This window comes from Cherax quadricarinatus, chromosome 8 (assembly GCF_038502225.1).
Source record: "Cherax quadricarinatus isolate ZL_2023a chromosome 8, ASM3850222v1, whole genome shotgun sequence".
Taxonomy (NCBI): domain Eukaryota; kingdom Metazoa; phylum Arthropoda; class Malacostraca; order Decapoda; family Parastacidae; genus Cherax; species Cherax quadricarinatus.
The window spans coordinates 5,502,127-5,521,283 of record NC_091299.1 but is presented as its reverse complement, the minus strand read 5'-3'; the positions used below and the strand labels follow the sequence as shown (position 1 = coordinate 5,521,283).

At 40.1% G+C, this 19,157-nt stretch overlaps 2 protein-coding genes across 3 annotated transcripts in view; one reads left to right on the top strand and one right to left on the bottom strand.

The window, feature by feature from the left end:
• The window catches only part of LOC138852395 (insulin-like growth factor 1 receptor), a 448,761-nt gene that overhangs the window by 249,368 nt on the left and 180,236 nt on the right, over positions 1-19,157 (top strand). The gene's annotated exons all lie outside the window — the stretch shown is intronic.
• LOC138852426 (putative molluscan insulin-related peptide(s) receptor) overlaps positions 4,472-19,157 on the bottom strand; it is a 59,059-nt gene continuing 44,373 nt past the window's right edge. The window contains exon 4 of the mRNA XM_070083082.1: positions 4,472-4,633. Coding sequence (XP_069939183.1) covers positions 4,472-4,633 — 162 coding nt within the window. The remainder of the gene's footprint in view (positions 4,634-19,157) is intronic.

Genomic DNA, 19,157 nt, shown 5'->3' with positions numbered 1-19,157 from the left:
CATCATTTTCATTCATATCTTAAAAACCATCACCTGGTAATCTCCTTGCCAGCTGAACAATTTCCTGAACCAGACTCTCAAGCAAGGGAAAAACAGTGAAAGAATTAACTACGGAAGGCCATAACTTTCCCCAGCCTGCATTTAATGTTGAATGGGGCACTTCATTACATGCACTTCTAGCATAGCAGATGGCTTCTGCAATGTTAAATTTATTCCAGAAATTTGGTACTGCCAGGTTGGAGTCAAAGCCCATTGATGCAACTAGTTTTATTCACAACTTTTTTTGTGTAGTTACACTTGAATCACTTAACCCTTTCATGGATGAGACCCATGATCCTGAACTCGCTCTCAGGGTCGAGACCCATGATCCTGAACTCGCTCTCGGGGTCGAAAAATTAAAAAAAAATTTCTTCTTATGAAATGATAAGAGAATCTTTTCCCGATGGCAACGACACAAAGTATGAAACTTAATGGAAAATTTACAAAATTATGCTCTTGCGAAGTTAGCGATCTCGACAATATTTATGCATCAGCGATTTCGCCCACTTTGAGCCCTATTTTCGGCCAATTCCAATGTTCCAATTGACTAAAATCATAGCTATTTAGCTAAAACTCTATTTGCTCTATCGATTGAGTACAAGAAACTGCCCATTTATCGATTTCAACTACCCAATGAGGAGGTAAAACATTGGCCATTTGGCCAATTTTACACAAATTTCAAAAGATGCCAATTTTAAAATAGGGTCCAGAATAAACACTAAAATAACATTTTCTCTGTTCATTAGTCATATCTCCAGGCTCCTCTTATATTACTCCTACTTTCCATTTTGAATTTTTCTCACAAAAAATAGAAGATTTACTGTTATGCAGACTACTGCATTATTGTAAAAATGGAATAAATAATATCAGTGCACTTGTGAAAGAATATCAGACTCGCCAGTTGATGTGTACTGGATGCATAGTGTGATTTGTTTACTCTTGAACATCGGCAAATACTGAACATTTCCGCTACTTTGAGCTGAATTTCAGGGTACTTTTCATCGTGAAACCAATCAAATCATCTCTATTTCTGTAATATATCTTCCATTCTATCATAAGAGACCAAGAAAACGAGAATATAACCATAAATACCACATGAAAATACACTGCAAAGTTGCTGTTTTACACCAAAAACATTGTCGGAGATTTTTTTTTCTCATTATGCAATGCGTGCTGCAGGATTTTCTCTATACTGTGCACAATGACCACGCAGACCCAAAACTCAAATTTGAAAGAAACTTCATTATACAGAGAACATGTAGGCATGCACATGAATACAAAACAAACTTGTATCTGTCCAAATACTCTCTCTCAAAGTGCCCTGATACCAGTGAGGGACTCTTAATCCAAGAAATAAGGCCTATTCTCCTGTTCCTCTGCTCAAACCTGATTATATTCCATTTCCCCAGGTGCTATATAGATTTAGTATATCCCTTTGGAACCTTAATAATAATAATAATACTGTCCAGCTAAATGTTTGCTCTGTATACTTTGGTGTTTTTTTAACTTACCTGTAAATGATGCTCTTGAACAACCATACTGACAGAACTTAGTGGTACACTATTGTATATGCCTTGAGGAGTGTATGCCCCTATCCAACCCCTTATCCAAGCAACCAACCCTCCAGTAGTTGATTTCACGAATGCTATGAACAACAGCTTATTGCTACCCACTACAACAAAGCCAACAAGAATCTCTGACACTAGTGCCTCGTTACTCGACCATATCTGAACCAATATAATATCCCTACTACAAGCAGGTATAATCACAGATAACACCACAGACCACTATCCTACCTTTCTCATAACCAACTTATCTAAACTGCCTCAAGAAACAAGAAAGATCTCATTTCGCCTGCATGATGAGACATCGATAAACAACCTAAAACTAGCTCTAGGTGCCATTGATTGGCAGAGAGAGCTAAATGACAGTAATAATATCGATAAAGATATCAAATTTTTTTTACATAAAACCCTAAACCTCTACAACAAACACTGTCCAGTCAAAACGAAACAGATCACAGAAAAGAGGCTAAACAGCCCATGGCTAATTAGAAGTATCCTCAAATTTATTAAAAAAAAACACCAAATTGAAAAGCAGTTCAGATTAGGCTTAATTACTAAAGAATTTACTAAAAGATACACATCAGTACTAACAAAACTAATACGTAAATCAAAGCAAATGTATTATGAAAATAGATTTAGTGAAATGAAAGGTGTCATGAAAAGTAAGTGGCAAACCCTCTCCAAAATTTTGGGCTCAAGAAAACCAACTAGAAAAAGAGAGATTAACCTAACTAAACCAGATGAACCTCACATGCAACCTATAGACACAGCCGACAAATTTAATGTCTTCTTCTCTACTGTAGGATCAAAGCTAGCGAGCCAAATTCCTAGCTCAAATACCCATCCGAGTGAGTACCTCACTGGCAACTACCCAAATACTCTATTTCTAGCTCCAACTGATCCCACTGAAGTCTCACTCATCATTAAATCATTAAAATACAAATCAGGTAATCTAGATAACTTGCCACCATTCATATATAAAAAAGCTGCACCAGAACTGTTGCCCATTATTGCAACAATGTTTAACAAATCTATAGCTTCCTCAACCTTCCCATCCATACTCAAGACAGCAAGGGTCACCCCGATCTACAAAGGTGGAGATCCAACTGATTTGAACAACTACAGACCCATATCAAACTTGCCCTTACTATCCAAGATATTTGAAAAAATAATACACAAGAAACTTTACTCTTACCTTACATCCAACAACATACTTAACCCATGCCAGTTTGGTTTCAGACCAAAAAAAAGCACGAATGATGCTATTATACAAATGCTTGACCTAATAAACACAGCTCTTGATAAGAATGAATATCCCCTGGGGCTCTTTATCGACCTAAGAAAAGCGTTTGACACAGCTTACCACAATCTCTTACACCTCAAACTGAATCATTATGGCATAAGAGGACATTCTCTAGACTACCTAAATTCCTATCTTAACAACAGACACCAGTATGTATATGCAAATGGAGTCAACTCCACTATCCAACCTGTAGCTGTAGGAGCACCCCAAGGTAGTGTCCTAGGCCCACTCCTCTTTCTCATCTACATCAATGATCTCCCCAATGCATCCCAACTCCTTACACAATTTCTATTCGCAGATGACACTACATATGTCTACTCCCACTCAGACCCAGCTGTGCTTGAAAACACTGTAAACAATGAACTGCTAAAGATACATGCTTGGATGATGACCAACAAACTCGCACTTAACATAGAAAAAACTTACTTCATGCTGTTTGGCAACAGAGCCTCAAATATTCAACTCAACATACTGTTAAATGGTTCCCCTATATTAAGACACCCAGAGGGCAAATTTCTAGGTCTTTTCCTTGACTGTAATCTTAAGCTTCAGTCCCACACCCATCACATAGCCAAGAAAATTTCCAAATCAGTAGGAATCCTTTCCAAGATACGCTACTATGTACCACAAACGACTCTCCTTACCTTGTACCATTCTCTAATATATCCTTACTTCACTTATGGCATCTGTGCCTGGGGCTCAACCACAGCCAACCACCTTAGACCCTTAATAATCCAACAAAAAGCTGCTGTGCGGGTATTAACAAGCTCCTGTGCTAGACAGTACACCCCGCCACTTTTCAAAAGACCCAACTTGTTTAATATACAAGACATACACTCTTATTACTGTGTGTACTACATATACAGAACTTTAAACTTCACTGTAAACCCTCCCCTAAAACTACTCCTCGACAGTTACAACAGAATGCACAGTCACAATACAAGGCATAAGGCCAACATCCCTTGAGTAAAACTCTCACTATGCAAGAACGCTATGCACATAAAAGGCCCAAAGATCTGGAACTTGCTACCGGAACAAGTCAAGGATCCCCAGACAACTTATAAATTTAGAACTCTTCTAAAAAATCATCTTATCTCACAATATTAACCAAACCAACCAAACATCTACTGGCTAGTTTTATCATGTGACCTCCTGGCTTTTAATTCTGCCATTCCATAAAATATTACCACCTGCACCATTCCTTGCAAATTAGACTTTGTACTAAGTATACATAAGATTTATAAAGTCCAAATAAGATTGTAAAACATCTAACCACTATTCTATGTTTAGTTTTAAGTAATAATTACTATGTACTATTATCTTATCTAGTTTTAATTAGTTACTATGTATTAGGATTAGTTTGCCCAAAATGCCTCGGCATGATAGTGGCTATCTTTGTACTTAGCAAATCAAAATTATAATTACACATTGTAACCTTTACAAAGAAATAAACTTATTTATTTATTTATTTTTTAAAGCGTGGAGGGAATACTTTAACACATCTGAAATACACAGTTTAAGAAATGAAAAGATGTGATAAGCCAAAGTATAAAGAAAAATGTACTCACATATAAATGTAAGTAAATAATCTGTCTTCAAAGCCTATGTCCTCTTGATGTTCTTTGTGCACCAAGTCTGATGAACACTGACAACATTCAGTTGAACTGGAGCCTTGTTCAGCACTTTGTTCACTGGTGGTAGGCACTTCAGTACTTGTTGAGTCCTGCTACAAGAAACTAAATTCACTATAATACAAACTATAATACAAAACAATGTTTATGTCTAGACAGTACAGATAATGTAGTTTACATGTAATAAAACATGTAAGAAAAGAAAGCCAATAATTATGCAATACATTTCGGGCAAAACAATTCTAATGATTAAATGTTACTTAACATTTATTACCCGGAGTTTACCTGGAGAGAGTTCCGGGGGTCAACGCCCCCGCGGCCCAGTCTGTGACCAGGCCTCCTGGTGGATCAGAGCCTGATCAACCAGGCTGTTGCTGCTGGCTGCATGCAAACCAATGTACGAGCCACAGCCCGGCTGGTCAGGAACCGACTTTAGGTGCTTGTCCAGTGCCAGCTTGAAGACTGCCAGGGGTCTGTTGGTAATCCCCCTTATGTATGCTGGGAGGCAGTTGAACAGTCTCGGGCCCCTGACACTTATTGTATGGTCTCTTAACGTGCTAGTGACACCCCTGCTTTTCATTGGGGGTATGTTGCATCGTCTGCCAAGTCTTTTGCTTTCGTAGTGAGTGATTTTCGTGTGCAAGTTCGGTACTAGTCCCTCTAGGATTTTCCAGGTGTATATAATCATGTATCTCTCCCGCCTGCATTCCAGGGAATACAGGTTTAGGAACCTCAAGCGCTCCCAGTAATTGAGGTAATAGATGATTAAGAGGAATTTCTTATGCACTTTACAATCATGAGTACAATAAGAATGGTAATACAGTAGGGCCCCACTTATATAGCAGGTTAGGCTCCAGGCTACCGCCGTAAAACGAAAATTGCCGTAAAGTGGAACACCTTTCTTTCTACTTATAAATGCATATACAGTGGACCCCCACCTTACAATATTAATCCATTCCTAAGAGCTCATCGTAAGCCGAAATTATTGTTAGCCAAATTAATTTTCCCCATAAGAAATAATGGAAATCAAATTAATCTGCTCCTGACACCCCAAAGTATGAAAAAACAAATTTTTTACCACATGAAATATTAATTTTAATACACACAAACCGAAGAAGACATGCACAATTACTACTCTACTAAGAATAGAATATATGACACTTACCTTTATTGAAGATCTGGTGATGGTTGATGGGATGGGAGGAGGGGAGAGTATTAAAGTTATTGTTTAGAAGGGGAATCCCCTTCCATTAGGACTTGAGGTAGCAAGTCCTTTTCCAGGGTTACTTCCCTTCTTTTAAGCTGGTCCTAGTGGCATTAAGAGTCACTGGACCTCTGTCGCACAACAAATCTGTCCATAGAGCTCTGTACCTCCCGTTCCTTTAAGACTTTCCTAAAATGGGCCATAACATTGTCATTTTACAGGTTGCCAACACGGCTTGCAGTAGCTGTGTCAGGGTGATTTTCATCCTTAAAGGTTTGCAGTTCAACCCACTTTGCACACATTTCCTTAACCTCTTTTTTCAATTCCATACTAATTCTCACCCTTTTTACCACAGGGATGGTACTAGAAGCTTTCTTGGGGTCCATGGTGACTTATTTTGCAGTTACAAGCACTAAAAACACTGGGATAATGTGAAATGTACTGAATGTATGCGTAGATGCGACCGCACTGGCTTGCTTGTAAACACTGGCGCTGAGGCCACATGTGGGATGCGTCCTGGACGAATCACGTAAGGCGAGTTTTTAATGGTGAGGCGAGGCAAAATTTTTGCGTTCAAATGCTTCGTATGGCGGATTTAACGTAACGTGATGCATTCATAAGGCGGGGGTCCACCATAAATACTAGATAACAAGTTTACACTAACATATATTAAGTCAGCAATAGAACTAGGCATTAAAAAACAATAAAAAAGTAAAATACACATATAGTGCACTCATTACTTACCTTAAAATATTTGAAGTCAAAATCCAGGGTGAGAAGAGTAGTATTTATTGTAAGAAATCAAGTGTGGTATGTATGGTAACCACCCAGGCTACTATACCATGCATATAGTGTTCACTCATTACTTACCTTAAAATATTTGTAGTCTTACTGTAGGGTCAGAGGTGAGTAAATGAGATAAAACAAATATATGAGACAGAGAGAGAGACAGAGAGAGAGAGAGAGAGAGAGAGAGAGAGAGAGAGAGAGAGAGAGAGAGAGAGAGAGAGAGAGAGAGAGAGAGAGAGAGAGAGAGAGAGAGAGAGAGAGAGAGAGAGAGAGAGAGAGAGAGAGAGAGAGAGAGAGACAGACAGACAGACAGACAGACAGACAGACAGACAGACAGACAGACAGACAGACAGACAGACAGACAGAGAGACAGAGAGACAGAGAGACAGACAGACAGACAGACAGACACACACACACATGCATACACACGCGCGTGCGCGCGCACACACACACACACACAGGAGAGAGAGGAAAGGACACACACTGAAAGGAAGCAGGAAGAAAGAAAGGAGATTGAGAAAATCATCACGGAAATAGGTGAAGAGATGGACGAGATTGTAAATTTTCAGAGAATAGGGGGATACTCGAAGGGGAGAAACCGACCAATCAAGCTGATTCTCAGGACGGAAACAGTGCGGAACAGGATCCTCCAACCAAAAGAAACCACGGTTGAAATACTCGGAAGAGTACAAGAGGGTGTTCCTAGACAGAGACAGAACACAATCAGAACGACAGCAGCTGAGGGAGAGGACAAAAAAGTGAAAGGAGCTAGGAAAAGAGACAAGGATGGAACCAGCAGAGGTCAGTCAGAGCAGAACAGAACAGCAAGGGCAAGCACACACACAACTATTCTCAGAACCACACAACCTATCACACCATCCCAACACACACTACAATCCATACCCACAGCCTCCACCCAACACCGAGCTATAGAATCCCACAGTATGCTACCAAGTCTCCCACCCTCACAGGCCCGCCAAACCCCAGTGTTGGAAAGGAAACTGAAGGTATGGTACACAAATGCTGATGGAATAACAAATAAGTGGGAGGAGTGGCATGAAAGAGTCAAAGAGGCATCACCGGACATCATAGCTCTCACAGAAACCAAGCTTACAGGTATGATAACAGATGCCATCTTTCCAATGGGATACCAAATCCTGAGGAAAGACAGAGGGAACGGGAGGGGGGTGGAGGAGTGGCATTGCTGATCAAAAATCGCTGGAATTTTGATGAGCTGGAGAGAGGAGACAGCAGAGAAGAAAGTGATTACATAGCGGGAACGCTTCACTCTGGAGGTCCCAAGGTGGTAATAGCAGTGATGTATAACCCACCACAGAACAGCAGGAGGCCAAGACAAGAGTACGACTAGAGCAATAGAGCGATGGTTGACACACTGGCTACAGTGGCCAGAAGAGCTCATGCATGCAGGGCAAAGCTCCTGATCATGGGTGACTTTAACCACAAGGAGATCGATTGGGAGAACTTGGGCCCGCATGGGGGCCAAGATACATGGAGGGCTAAGATGATGGAGGTGGTACTGGAAAACTTCATGTACCAACACGTAAGGGACACTACAAGAGAGAGAGGAGAGGATGAACCAGCAAGGCTGGACTTAGTATTCACCTTGAGTAGTGCAGATATCGAGGACATCACATATGAAAGACTCCTTGGGGCCAGTGACCATGTGGTTTTAAGCTTCGAATACACAGTAGAGCTACAAGTGGAGGGAGAAGCAGGAAGGCCAGAACGAATGAAGCCAAACTACAAGAAAGGGGACTACACAGGAATGAGGAACTTCCTGAACGGGGTTCAGTGGGACAGAGAACTGGCAGGGAAGCCAGTTAATGAGATGATGGAATATGTAGCAACAAAATACAAGGTGGCTGAGGAGAGGTTTGTACCCAAGGGTAACAGGAATAATGAAAAAGCCAGGATGAGCCCATGGTTTACCCAAAGGTGCAGGGAGGCAAAAACCAAGTGTGCTAGGGAATGGAAGAAATATAGAAGGCAAAGGACCCAGGAGAATAAGGAGAACAGTCATAGAGCCAGAAACGAATATGCACAGATAAGAAGGGAGGCCCAAAGACAATATGAAAATGACATAGCAGCGAAAGCCAAATCTGACACGAAACTGTTGTACAGCCACATCAGGAGGAAAACAACAGTCAAGGACCAGGTAATCAGGCTAAGGAAGGAAGGAGGAGAGACAACAGGAAATGACCGTGAAGTATGTGAAGAACTCAACAAGAGATTCAAAGAAGTGTTCACAGAGGAGACAGAAGGGACTCCAGAAAGACGGAGAGGTGGGGCACACCACCAAGTGCTGGACACAGTGCACACAACCGAGGAAGAAGTGAAGAGGCTTCTGAGTGAGCTAGATACCTCAAAGGCAATGGGGCCAGATAACATCTCCCCATGGGTATTGAGAGAGGGAGCAGAGGCGCTATGTGTACCCCTAACAACAATATTCAATACATCTATCGAAACAGGGAGATTGCCTGAGGCATGGAAGACAGCAAATGTAGTCCCAATCTTTAAAAAAGGAGACAGACATGAAGCATTAAACTACAGACCAGTGTCACTGACATGTATAGTATGCAAAATCATGGAGAAGATTATCAGGAGAAGAGTGGTGGAACACCTAGAAAGGAATGATCTCATCAACAGCAGCCAGCATGGTTTCAGGGACGGGAAATCCTGTGTCACAAACCTACTGGAGTTCTATGACATGGTGACAGCAGTAAGACAAGAGAGAGAGGGGTGGGTGGATTGCATTTTCTTGGACTGCAAGAAGGCGTTTGACACAGTTCCACACAAGAGATTGGTGCAAAAACTGGAGGACCAAGCAGGGATAACAGGGAAGGCACTACAATGGATCAGGGAATACTTGTCAGGAAGACAGCAGCGAGTCATGGTACGTGGCGAGGTGTCAGAGTGGGCACCTGTGACCAGCGGGGTCCCGCAGGGGTCAGTCCTAGGACCAGTGCTGTTTCTGGTATTTGTGAACGACATGACGGAAGGAATAGACTCTGAGGTGTCCCTGTTTACAGATGACGTGAAGTTGATGAGAAGAATACACTCGATCGAAGACCAGGCAGAACTACAAAGGGATCTGGACAGGCTGCAGACCTGGTCCAGCAATTGGCTCCTGGAGTTCAATCCCACCAAGTGCAAAGTCATGAAGATTGGGGAAGGGCAAAGAAGGCCGCAGACGGAGTACAGTCTAGGGGGTCAGAGACTACAAACCTCACTCAAGGAAAAAGATCTTGGGGTGAGTATAACGCCAGGCACATCTCCTGAAGCGCACATCAACCAAATAACTGCTGCAGCATATGGGCGCCTAGCAAACCTCAGAACAGCATTCCGACATCTTAATAAGGAATCGTTCAGGACCCTGTACACCGTGTACGTTAGGCCCATATTGGAGTATGCGGCACCAGTTTGGAACCCACACCTAGCCAAGCACGTAAAGAAACTAGAGAAAGTGCAAAGGTTTGCAACAAGACTAGTCCCAGAGCTAAGAGGTATGTCCTACGAGGAGAGGTTAAGGGAAATCAACCTGACGACACTGGAGGACAGGAGAGATAGGGGGGACATGATAATGACATACAAAATACTGAGAGGAATTGACAAGGTGGACAAAGACAGGATGTTCCAGAGATTGGACACAGTAACAAGGGGACACAGTTGGAAGCTGAAGACACAGATGAATCACAGGGATGTTAGGAAGTATTTCTTCAGCCACAGAGTAGTCAGTAAGTGGAATAGTTTGGGAAGCGATGTAGTGGAGGCAGGATCCATACATAGCTTTAAGCAGAGGTATGATAAAGCTCACGGCTCAGGGAGAGTGACCTAGTAGCGATCAGTGAAGAGGCGGGGCCAGGAGCTCGGACTCGACCCCCGCAACCTCAACTAGGTGAGTACAACTAGGTGAGTACACACACACACACACACACACACACACACACACACACACACACACACACACACACACACACACACACACACACACACACACACACAGGCCTAGTGTCTAATCGACATGTGCCTAGAACAAAATGGTAACTAACACACACACACACACACGCACACACACACACACACACACACACACACACACGCACACACACACGCACACACACACACACGGAGTTATGTAAACAAACCAGACAAATGCCAGTTTTGTAAACAAACCAGGTGGACACGTTTGGTTTGTGTACAAGTTACATTGTGTATGAGCTGTCTCTATTTTGATACGGTAGAATAAAGAGGAACACTCCCATTCTCATGTAACACCATTTTTAGAAGAATGATGCTCTGAATGAAGGCATACAAAAGGTATAATTTTCTACGGTTACGCCCAGTAACACATTTTCTCTTATGCTGGACTAGAGAAAACGTTATTCTCGCTGTCGCTCGTACAAGTTGTCTAGCTACCACATCTCATATTTATGTTTATTTATTCTACTGTGGGGTGTATTTATCATCTTTATATGTTATGTATCATGTTTATTATATAATTTTGAAAAAATGTAGATGAATTAATGAAAATGTGTATATACCTGGATTACCTGGAGTTTACCTGGAGAGAGTTCCGGGGGTCAACGCCCCCGCGGCCTGGTCTGTGACCAGGCCTCATGGTGGATCAGAGCCTGATCAACCAGGCTGTTACTGCTGGCTGCACGCAATCCAACGTACGAGCCACAGCCCGGCTGGTCAGGTACTGACTTTAGGTGCTTGTCCAGTACCTGCAGAACAAACATGTTGCTCAAGGGCTAGGTAGTGTCTTTCAGTCAACGTAATATATAACATTTAATGAGACTTGGTGATTATTATTGAGTATTATAATTTTTTTTTTAACAAGTTGGCTGTCTCCCACCAAGGCAGGGTAACCCAAAAAGAAAGTCCCCAAAAAGAAAATACTTTCATCATCATTCAGCACTTTCACCTCACTCATACATAATCACTGTTTTTGCAGAGGTGCTCAGAACACAACAGTTTAGAAGCACATATAGTGGACCCTTTACTTACGATATTAATCGGTTCCAGAGAGCTCATCATTAGACGAAATTATCGCAAGTTGAATTAATTTTCCCCATAAGAAATAATGGAAATCCAATTAATCCATTCCAGACACCCAAAAGTATGAAAAAATAATATTTTACCACATGAAATATACATGCACAATATACTGTACTAAATGAAGAATAAATGACATTTACCCTTATTGAAGATGTAGTGATGTGTGATGAGACACTTTTTCTTGAACACACTGGAATTTTCAGAGTGATACATGAGTAAAGGCTTCACTTTGCAATCCCAACTAGCATTACAAGAAAACATATGAGTTAGCCTGTCTTTCATAGGTTTTGTCCTTGGAGTGATTTTTCCTCCTGAGTAATGTAGGTCCTGTTTGGCATTTTCTTCCAGAACAGGCCTGTTTTGTCATAATTAAACGCTTGTTGGGGTTGGAATTTTTCAGCTTCGCCATGCCTTATCACACTGTATATGCCACTACAATTCTTAAATCTCTCAAACCAACTTTTGCTGGCCTTAAATTCACCAATATGAGCACTAGTTCTAGGCATTTTTACCTGTTCACCTGGGTGTTAGTCGACTAGTGTGGATCACATCCTGGGGGACAAAATTAAGGACCCCAATGGAAATACGTTACAGTCCTCGATGATGCACTGACTTTCTTGGGTTATCTTGCGTGGCTAACTCTCTGTGGTTAATTGTTTCTCAGTAATTGTTTCTCATTAACCCCTTGACTGTCGTAACCCCAAATCCTGAGGTGTCTACTGGTGCTGCAAAAAAAAATCTTATGAAAGTGGGCGATTTCGCCCACTTTGAGCCCTATTTTTGGCTAATTCCATTGTTCCAGTTGACCAAACTCATAGCTATTTCTTTAGAACTCCATTTTTTTTCTATCGTTTGAGTACAAGAAACTGCCCATTTACTGATTTCAACTACCCAATAACGTGGTCAGAAATTTGCAATTTGGCCAATTTCACCAAAATTAAAAAATATGACAATTTCAAAATAGGATCCAGAATGAACAATGCAGACATTACTGGCTCTAAAATAACATTTTCTTTGTTCATCAGTCATGTCTCCAGGCCCCTCTGATATTACTCTTGCTTTCTATTTTGAATTTTTATTCAAAAAATAGAAGATTTACTGTTATGCAAACTACTGCAATATTGTAATAACTGTATAAATAATGTCAACCCACTCATGACTGCATATTAGAATGGCTACTTGGACATTTATTGGAAAATGACATCATTTGTTTACTTTTGAATATCGGCAAAACTCAAACATTTCCTCTACTTAGACGTCCATTTCAAGGTTCTTTCCATAGTAAAACCAATCAAAATCACCTCTATTTCTATAATATGTTTTCCATTCTATCGAATGAGACCAAGAAAATGAGAATACAACCATAAATACTATGATAAGTGAGATATCAGTAGAGTTTGTTGGGGCTAAAAATAGAGCATTAGGGTAGTTGCCAGTGAGGCAGTCTTTTGGTTGAATGTTTGAGCTTGAGATTTTACTTGCTAGTTTTGTTCCACAAGTAGAGAAAAAGATATTAAGTTTGTTGGCAGTATCATTTGGCTGGAGGAGAGGTTCATCTGGTTTAGTTAAGTTAATCATTCTGTTCTGTGACAGCTAATTTAAATGTGTACCTGCAAACCAGCACAGTGTGTAAGTTTATTTAGGTACAGGTATACCTAAGTATAATTATCAGAGTATATCTATATATGAAATAACTTTTAAAAACACTTAAAATTTCCAGACATAATGGAGAGATGTAGTGCTTACAGACCTCAGACCTGTTCAGTACATCCACACTTACTACTGTGCAATCTACATCTACAGGACCTTAAATTCCAATATTAACCTTGACCTAAAACGCTTTCTTGATAGTTGCGACAGAACCCACAGGCACAACACCAGACACAAACATCTCTATGACATTCCCCGTGTCCGACTAAACCTTTACAAAAATTCAATGTATGACAAAGGCCCTAAAATCTGGAACACCCTACCTGAAAATTCTAAAACTGCAGACACATTCATCACCTTCAAAACTACCATCAGAAAACATCTTATCTCCCTGATACACCCTGTCAACTAATTACACGAATACCACCTGGTGGTTAACACTTACACTCACTCACCCATTTGACCATAATCAGAAATATCAGTCTCAATCTCAAAATAATGAATCTTAACTAGTCATAAGTTGGCCTGTGATACTCCAATACTGAAACTATGTATAGTGCCAAAACAAAAGCATTCACATTGCTAAACTCACAAACTAGTATTTAGTCACTTAGCCATAATACCAACTTACCTCATAATTTTGTAATATTTTAACCCCTTGACTGTCGCAACCCCCAATCCTGAAGTGTCCCCTGGTGTCGCACAAAAAAAAAAAAAAAAAAAAAAAAAAAAAATTCTTGTGAAATGATAGAGAATCTTTTCCCGATTGTAATGACACCAAAAAAACGAAATTTGATGGAAAACTGACGGAATTACGCTCTCGCGAAGTTAGCGACCTTGGCGATATTTACAAATCGGCGATTTCGCTCACTTTGAGCCCTATTTTCGGCTAATTCCATTGTTTCAATCGACCAAACTCATAGCTATTTCTTTAGAACTCCATTTTTTCTATCGATTGAGTACAAGAAACTGTCCATTTACCAATTTCAACTACCCAATAACGTGGTCAGAAATTTGCAATTTAGCCAATTTCACGAAAATTAAAAAATATGACAATTTCAAAATAATCTCCAGAATGAACAATGCAGACATTCCTGGCTCTAAAATAACATTTTCTTTGTACATCAGTCATGTCTCCAGGCCCCTCTGATATTACTCTTGCTTTCTATTTTGAATATTTATTCAAACAAAAAATAGAAGATTTACTATTATGCAGACTACTCCAATACTGTAATAATTGTATAAATAACATCAACCCATTCATGACTGCATATTAGAATGGCTAGTTGGACATATATTGGACAATGATGTCATTTGTTTATTTTTGAACATCGGCAACAATCAAACATTTCCCCCACTTTGAGCTCCATTTCCAGGTTCTTTTTATAGTAAAATCAATCAAAATCATCTCTTTTTCTATAATATCCTTTTAATTCTATCAAATGAGACCAAGAAAACGAGAATACAACCATAAATACTATACGAAAATAGACCACAAAGTCGGCATTTTAATAAAAAAAAAACGGTCAGAGTTTTTTTTTTCTCATTATGCACTGCGTACTCCAGGATTTTTTTTATGTGGTGCACACTGACCACACAGACCCATTCTCTCACATGTGGGCCTACCAGCTTTCTCCTTAATTTGAAGCCGCTAGAATTTACGAGTATATATACGTCAAACACGGTACCTCGTAAGATGTATATATACGGCCGTGACAGTCAAAGGGTTAAACTTAAGATTTAATTTAAGTCTGCCCGAAATGCCTAGCCATGCTAGGTGTTCTAGTGGTACACTCTGTAATTATTATTTTACTACATGTAAACCACACAATAACCTAATTCTGTAAACTCAGCATTGTAGTCCTTATAGAGAATAAACTTTGAATGGAGAATGTAAACAAACTGGGTGAGGTACAGTGACTGTATCAGAGAGTCAGATGGGGGGAGCTGTATAGAGAGTTCAGGTCATAATTTGATATGACTGTATTAGCACAACATAATAAAGTGAAACGCCATAAAGCGGGGCCCTATTGTATACGAACAAATAGCCAATTGCATACACATTATATATTATTTCAAACTGATTCAATGATCTTTAGTTTTGTGGATTAAATATAGATAACAATAATATGAAGAAGACAAAGATGAATAATAATAATAATAAGTAAAATAAATAAATAATAATATGTAATAAGTTCCCTTGATGCATGTAAAACAAGGGTCAGTCCATGCCTGACAGTGCAGTGACAAGATAAGATAAGAGGTGACATTTCATGAGCATTGGCCCTCACTTTGTTTCCACTGGTACACAAACATGTCTGTCTGTCAAGCTCCCTGTCTATCTATCCATCTAGCTCTCCATCTCAGTGAGAGTCACAAGTCTGTGTCATCACATTTACTCGTATCTTCAAGCAGAGTATAGCACAGTCCAGATTTTTTTTTTATTAACACACTGGCCGATTCCCACCAAGGCAGGGCGGCCTGAAAAAGAAAAACTTTCACTATCATTCACTCCATCAATGTCTACCCAGAAGGGTGCTTTACACTACAGTTTCTAAATTGCAACATTAACACCCCTCCTTCAGAGTGCAGGCACTGCACGTACTTCCCATCTCCACGACTCAAGTGCGGCCTGCCGGTTTCCCTGAATCTCTTCATAAATGTTACTTTGCTCACACTCCAACAGCACGTCAAGTATTAACCCTTTGAGGGTCGACAGGCCCTCTCCGAAACTCGTTCTCAGGGTCGGCCAAATTTCAAAAAAAAAAAAAATTATTTTTTCTTATGAAAAAATAGAGTATTTTTTTCTAAACATTATAGGCTAAACAAAAAAATTTTAACGTCAATACTTACCGAGATATGGAGGTGTGAAATTTGCCAAAATTGAACAACATATGGTAACATCGCCAACTGCCGTCACCCGGTATTTTTCTATTTACTTTTTTATGTACTATTTTCAATTTTTTTTCAATTTTTCTTTTTCTGAGTAACTTTTATGGCCTCTGAGGCCAACATGATCAGTATTTTGTAAGTTATTTCTTTTTCAATACTACACAATAAGGGCGTAAACACTGTTGTCATTATTTTGTTTACAGAAAATATTTACACAAACAAACAATATGAAATGTTGTTTATTACTATTTTTCTATATTTTATATACACATATACAGTCACAGGACATGTTTCTAGAAGTTCTGCAGCCTGTGGAACTCTTTGAAACATGGTGTCATGCACAGTGGAGTTTTGCACTCCTCACACATAAAACGAGTGTGTCTGCGTTGTCGTGGGCGTTTTTTTGTATGTGAACAGACGTAACACCTCTTCTGAGCCTTTTTCTTCAAAGCAGTAGCAGGCAGTTTTACCAGGAAGTGATCACCATGCTTCAGACGAGCAGGTAGTTGTTGATAATTTGGTGGGCGGTCAATTGCAGGTGCATTTCCTTGGTACTTGAATACTATTTGTCTGATGACAGACAAACAGAATTCGCCGTACTGTGGTTTGTTTCTGGTGCTCATCTTATACATATTATAAGCATTGAGCATGGAAATGTCCAGAAGATGGAAAAACAGTTTGATGTACCACTTATAACTCTTGCGAACACAATCAGCAAACCCAATCTGCATGTTACATTTGTCCACTGAATGCATGTTGAAGGTGTAATCAATCACAGCTGCAGGTTTTAGAATTTATTTATTTATTTATTTATTTATAATTTGAGCACACTTACAGAGGTACAAAAAAAATACAGATAAGAGCAGCATGCCAAAGCCACTTATACTATGCATAGCATTACGGGCTGGCTTAAAATTAACTTAAGATTAACTAAGCAATGATGAAATCAGTGAAAAACATTAATGTAAACTGATTACTATAAAGCACAAGTGAGTATTACAAAGACAGGTCATATGGTTGCATGCATTGTTATAAATTCAGTAGAATGGAGTATTCTGTTAGGTAGTGTATTTAAAAAATAATAGTTAGATTGGGTTTTAGGTTTAACATTTATGTGATATAATTGTGAGAAACATTTAAGATATACAATTTATAAGGTTCAGTTATTCAGTATTTCTTTGGTTTTGGGTGAGTAAGTGATCTTTGAGAAGAGACTTGAATTTATAAACAGGTAGTGTTTCTTTTATATTTACAGGTAATGAATTCCAGATTTTAGGGCCTTTTATGTGCATTGAGTTTTTGCATAGCGTGAGATGGACACGAGGAATATCAAAGAGTGATCTGTGCCTTGTGTTATGGTCATGTGTTCTGTTGAGGTTGGCAAGGAGATGTTTGAGGGGAGGGTTAATATCAGAGTTGAGTGTTCTATGTATGTAATAGGTGCAGTAATAAGTATGGATGTTTTGTATGGTGAGTAGGTTGAGTGTATTGAATATTGGTGGAGTGTGCTGCCTGTAGTGAGAATTTGTTATCATTCTAACTGCAGCCTTTTGTTGGGTAATTAGTGGTCTGAGATGGTTACTTGTTGTTGAGCCCCATGCACAAATTCCATAGGTGAGATAGGGGTAAATAAGAGAGTGATATAGGGCCAGGAGGGCTGACTGTGGAGCATAGTACCGTATCTTCGATAGTATGCCTACAGTCTTGGAAATTTTCTTAGAAATTTGTTGTATATGTGTATGAAATTTGAGTCTATTATCAAGGTGGATTCCTAAGAATTTTCCCTCTGTTAGCTTTGTGATAGGTGATCCGTTTATCATTATGTTAAGAGGGACATCTGTAGCTCTGTTACCAAACTGAATGAAGTAGGTTTTGTCAATGTTTAGTGTAAGTTTGTTAGTACTCATCCAGGTAGATATTTTCTGTAATTCGGTATTTACAGTATTGGCTAGCGTGACTGGGCTCGGGTGGGAGAAGACGTATGTTGTGTCATCAGCAAATAGTGTGGGTTTGAGTAATTGAGAAGCATTTGGTAGGTCATTTATGTATAGGAGAAAGAGAAGAGGGCCAAGGACACTTCCCTGTGGGACACCAACTGTAATTGGTTGTGCAGAAGAGTTTGCCCCATTTGCGTACACATATTGGCTTCTGTTGCTGAGGTATGACTTGAGGTAGTTGAGGGAGTGCCCTCTTATACCATATTATTATTATAATCAAAAAGAAGCGCTAAGCCACAAGGGCTATACAGCGCTGCAGGGTAGGGAAGGAAGCAAGGGAATTGGATGGCAGAAGGGAGGGGGGATGATCAGCAGGTTACAGAAAACAGCGGGGCAGGGGATAGTACGGGGGTAGAGGGTAGCAAGAGATTCAAGTAGAAAGGGCTGAAAGTATCAGAATTTGTGAAGTAAGTCAGTCGTTGTCAAAAAGTCAATGAGAGAGTCCGGATGAAAGGTGGGTCCATCAGCGAGAAGGGAAGGTAAAGAGAGAGCAGCAGGGCGAAGACGACGACAGAGGTAAATTCTGCGTGCTCGTTGATAAAGTGGGCAGTCCAACAGAATGTGGCTGACTGATAATGGAGCTTGGCAATTCTCACAGAGAGGAGCAAGACGCCTCTCCATGAGATATCCATGAGTAAGACGAGTATGGCCAATGCGAAGACGGGAGAGAGTAGTCTCCCAACCTCGACACTGGTGATAAGAAGACGGCCAGTAACCTATACTCGGTTTAATAGACTGAAGTTTGTTGCCGAGTATAGTAGACCAACGTTGTTGCCAACGGGTGTGAAGGTGGGAAGATATTACAGCAAAATAGTCCGTACATGGAATACCTCTATAAGAAACTGGTAGGTCATGTACTGCTGACCGCGCAGCAGTGTCTGCCTGTTCATTGCCCTGTACGTCAACATGACCAGGGACCCAACAAAAAACAATATCTTTATGCTTAGTAAAGATGCGGCGTAGCCAAAGTTGGATACGGAGGACTAAGGGGTGAGGTGTATCAAA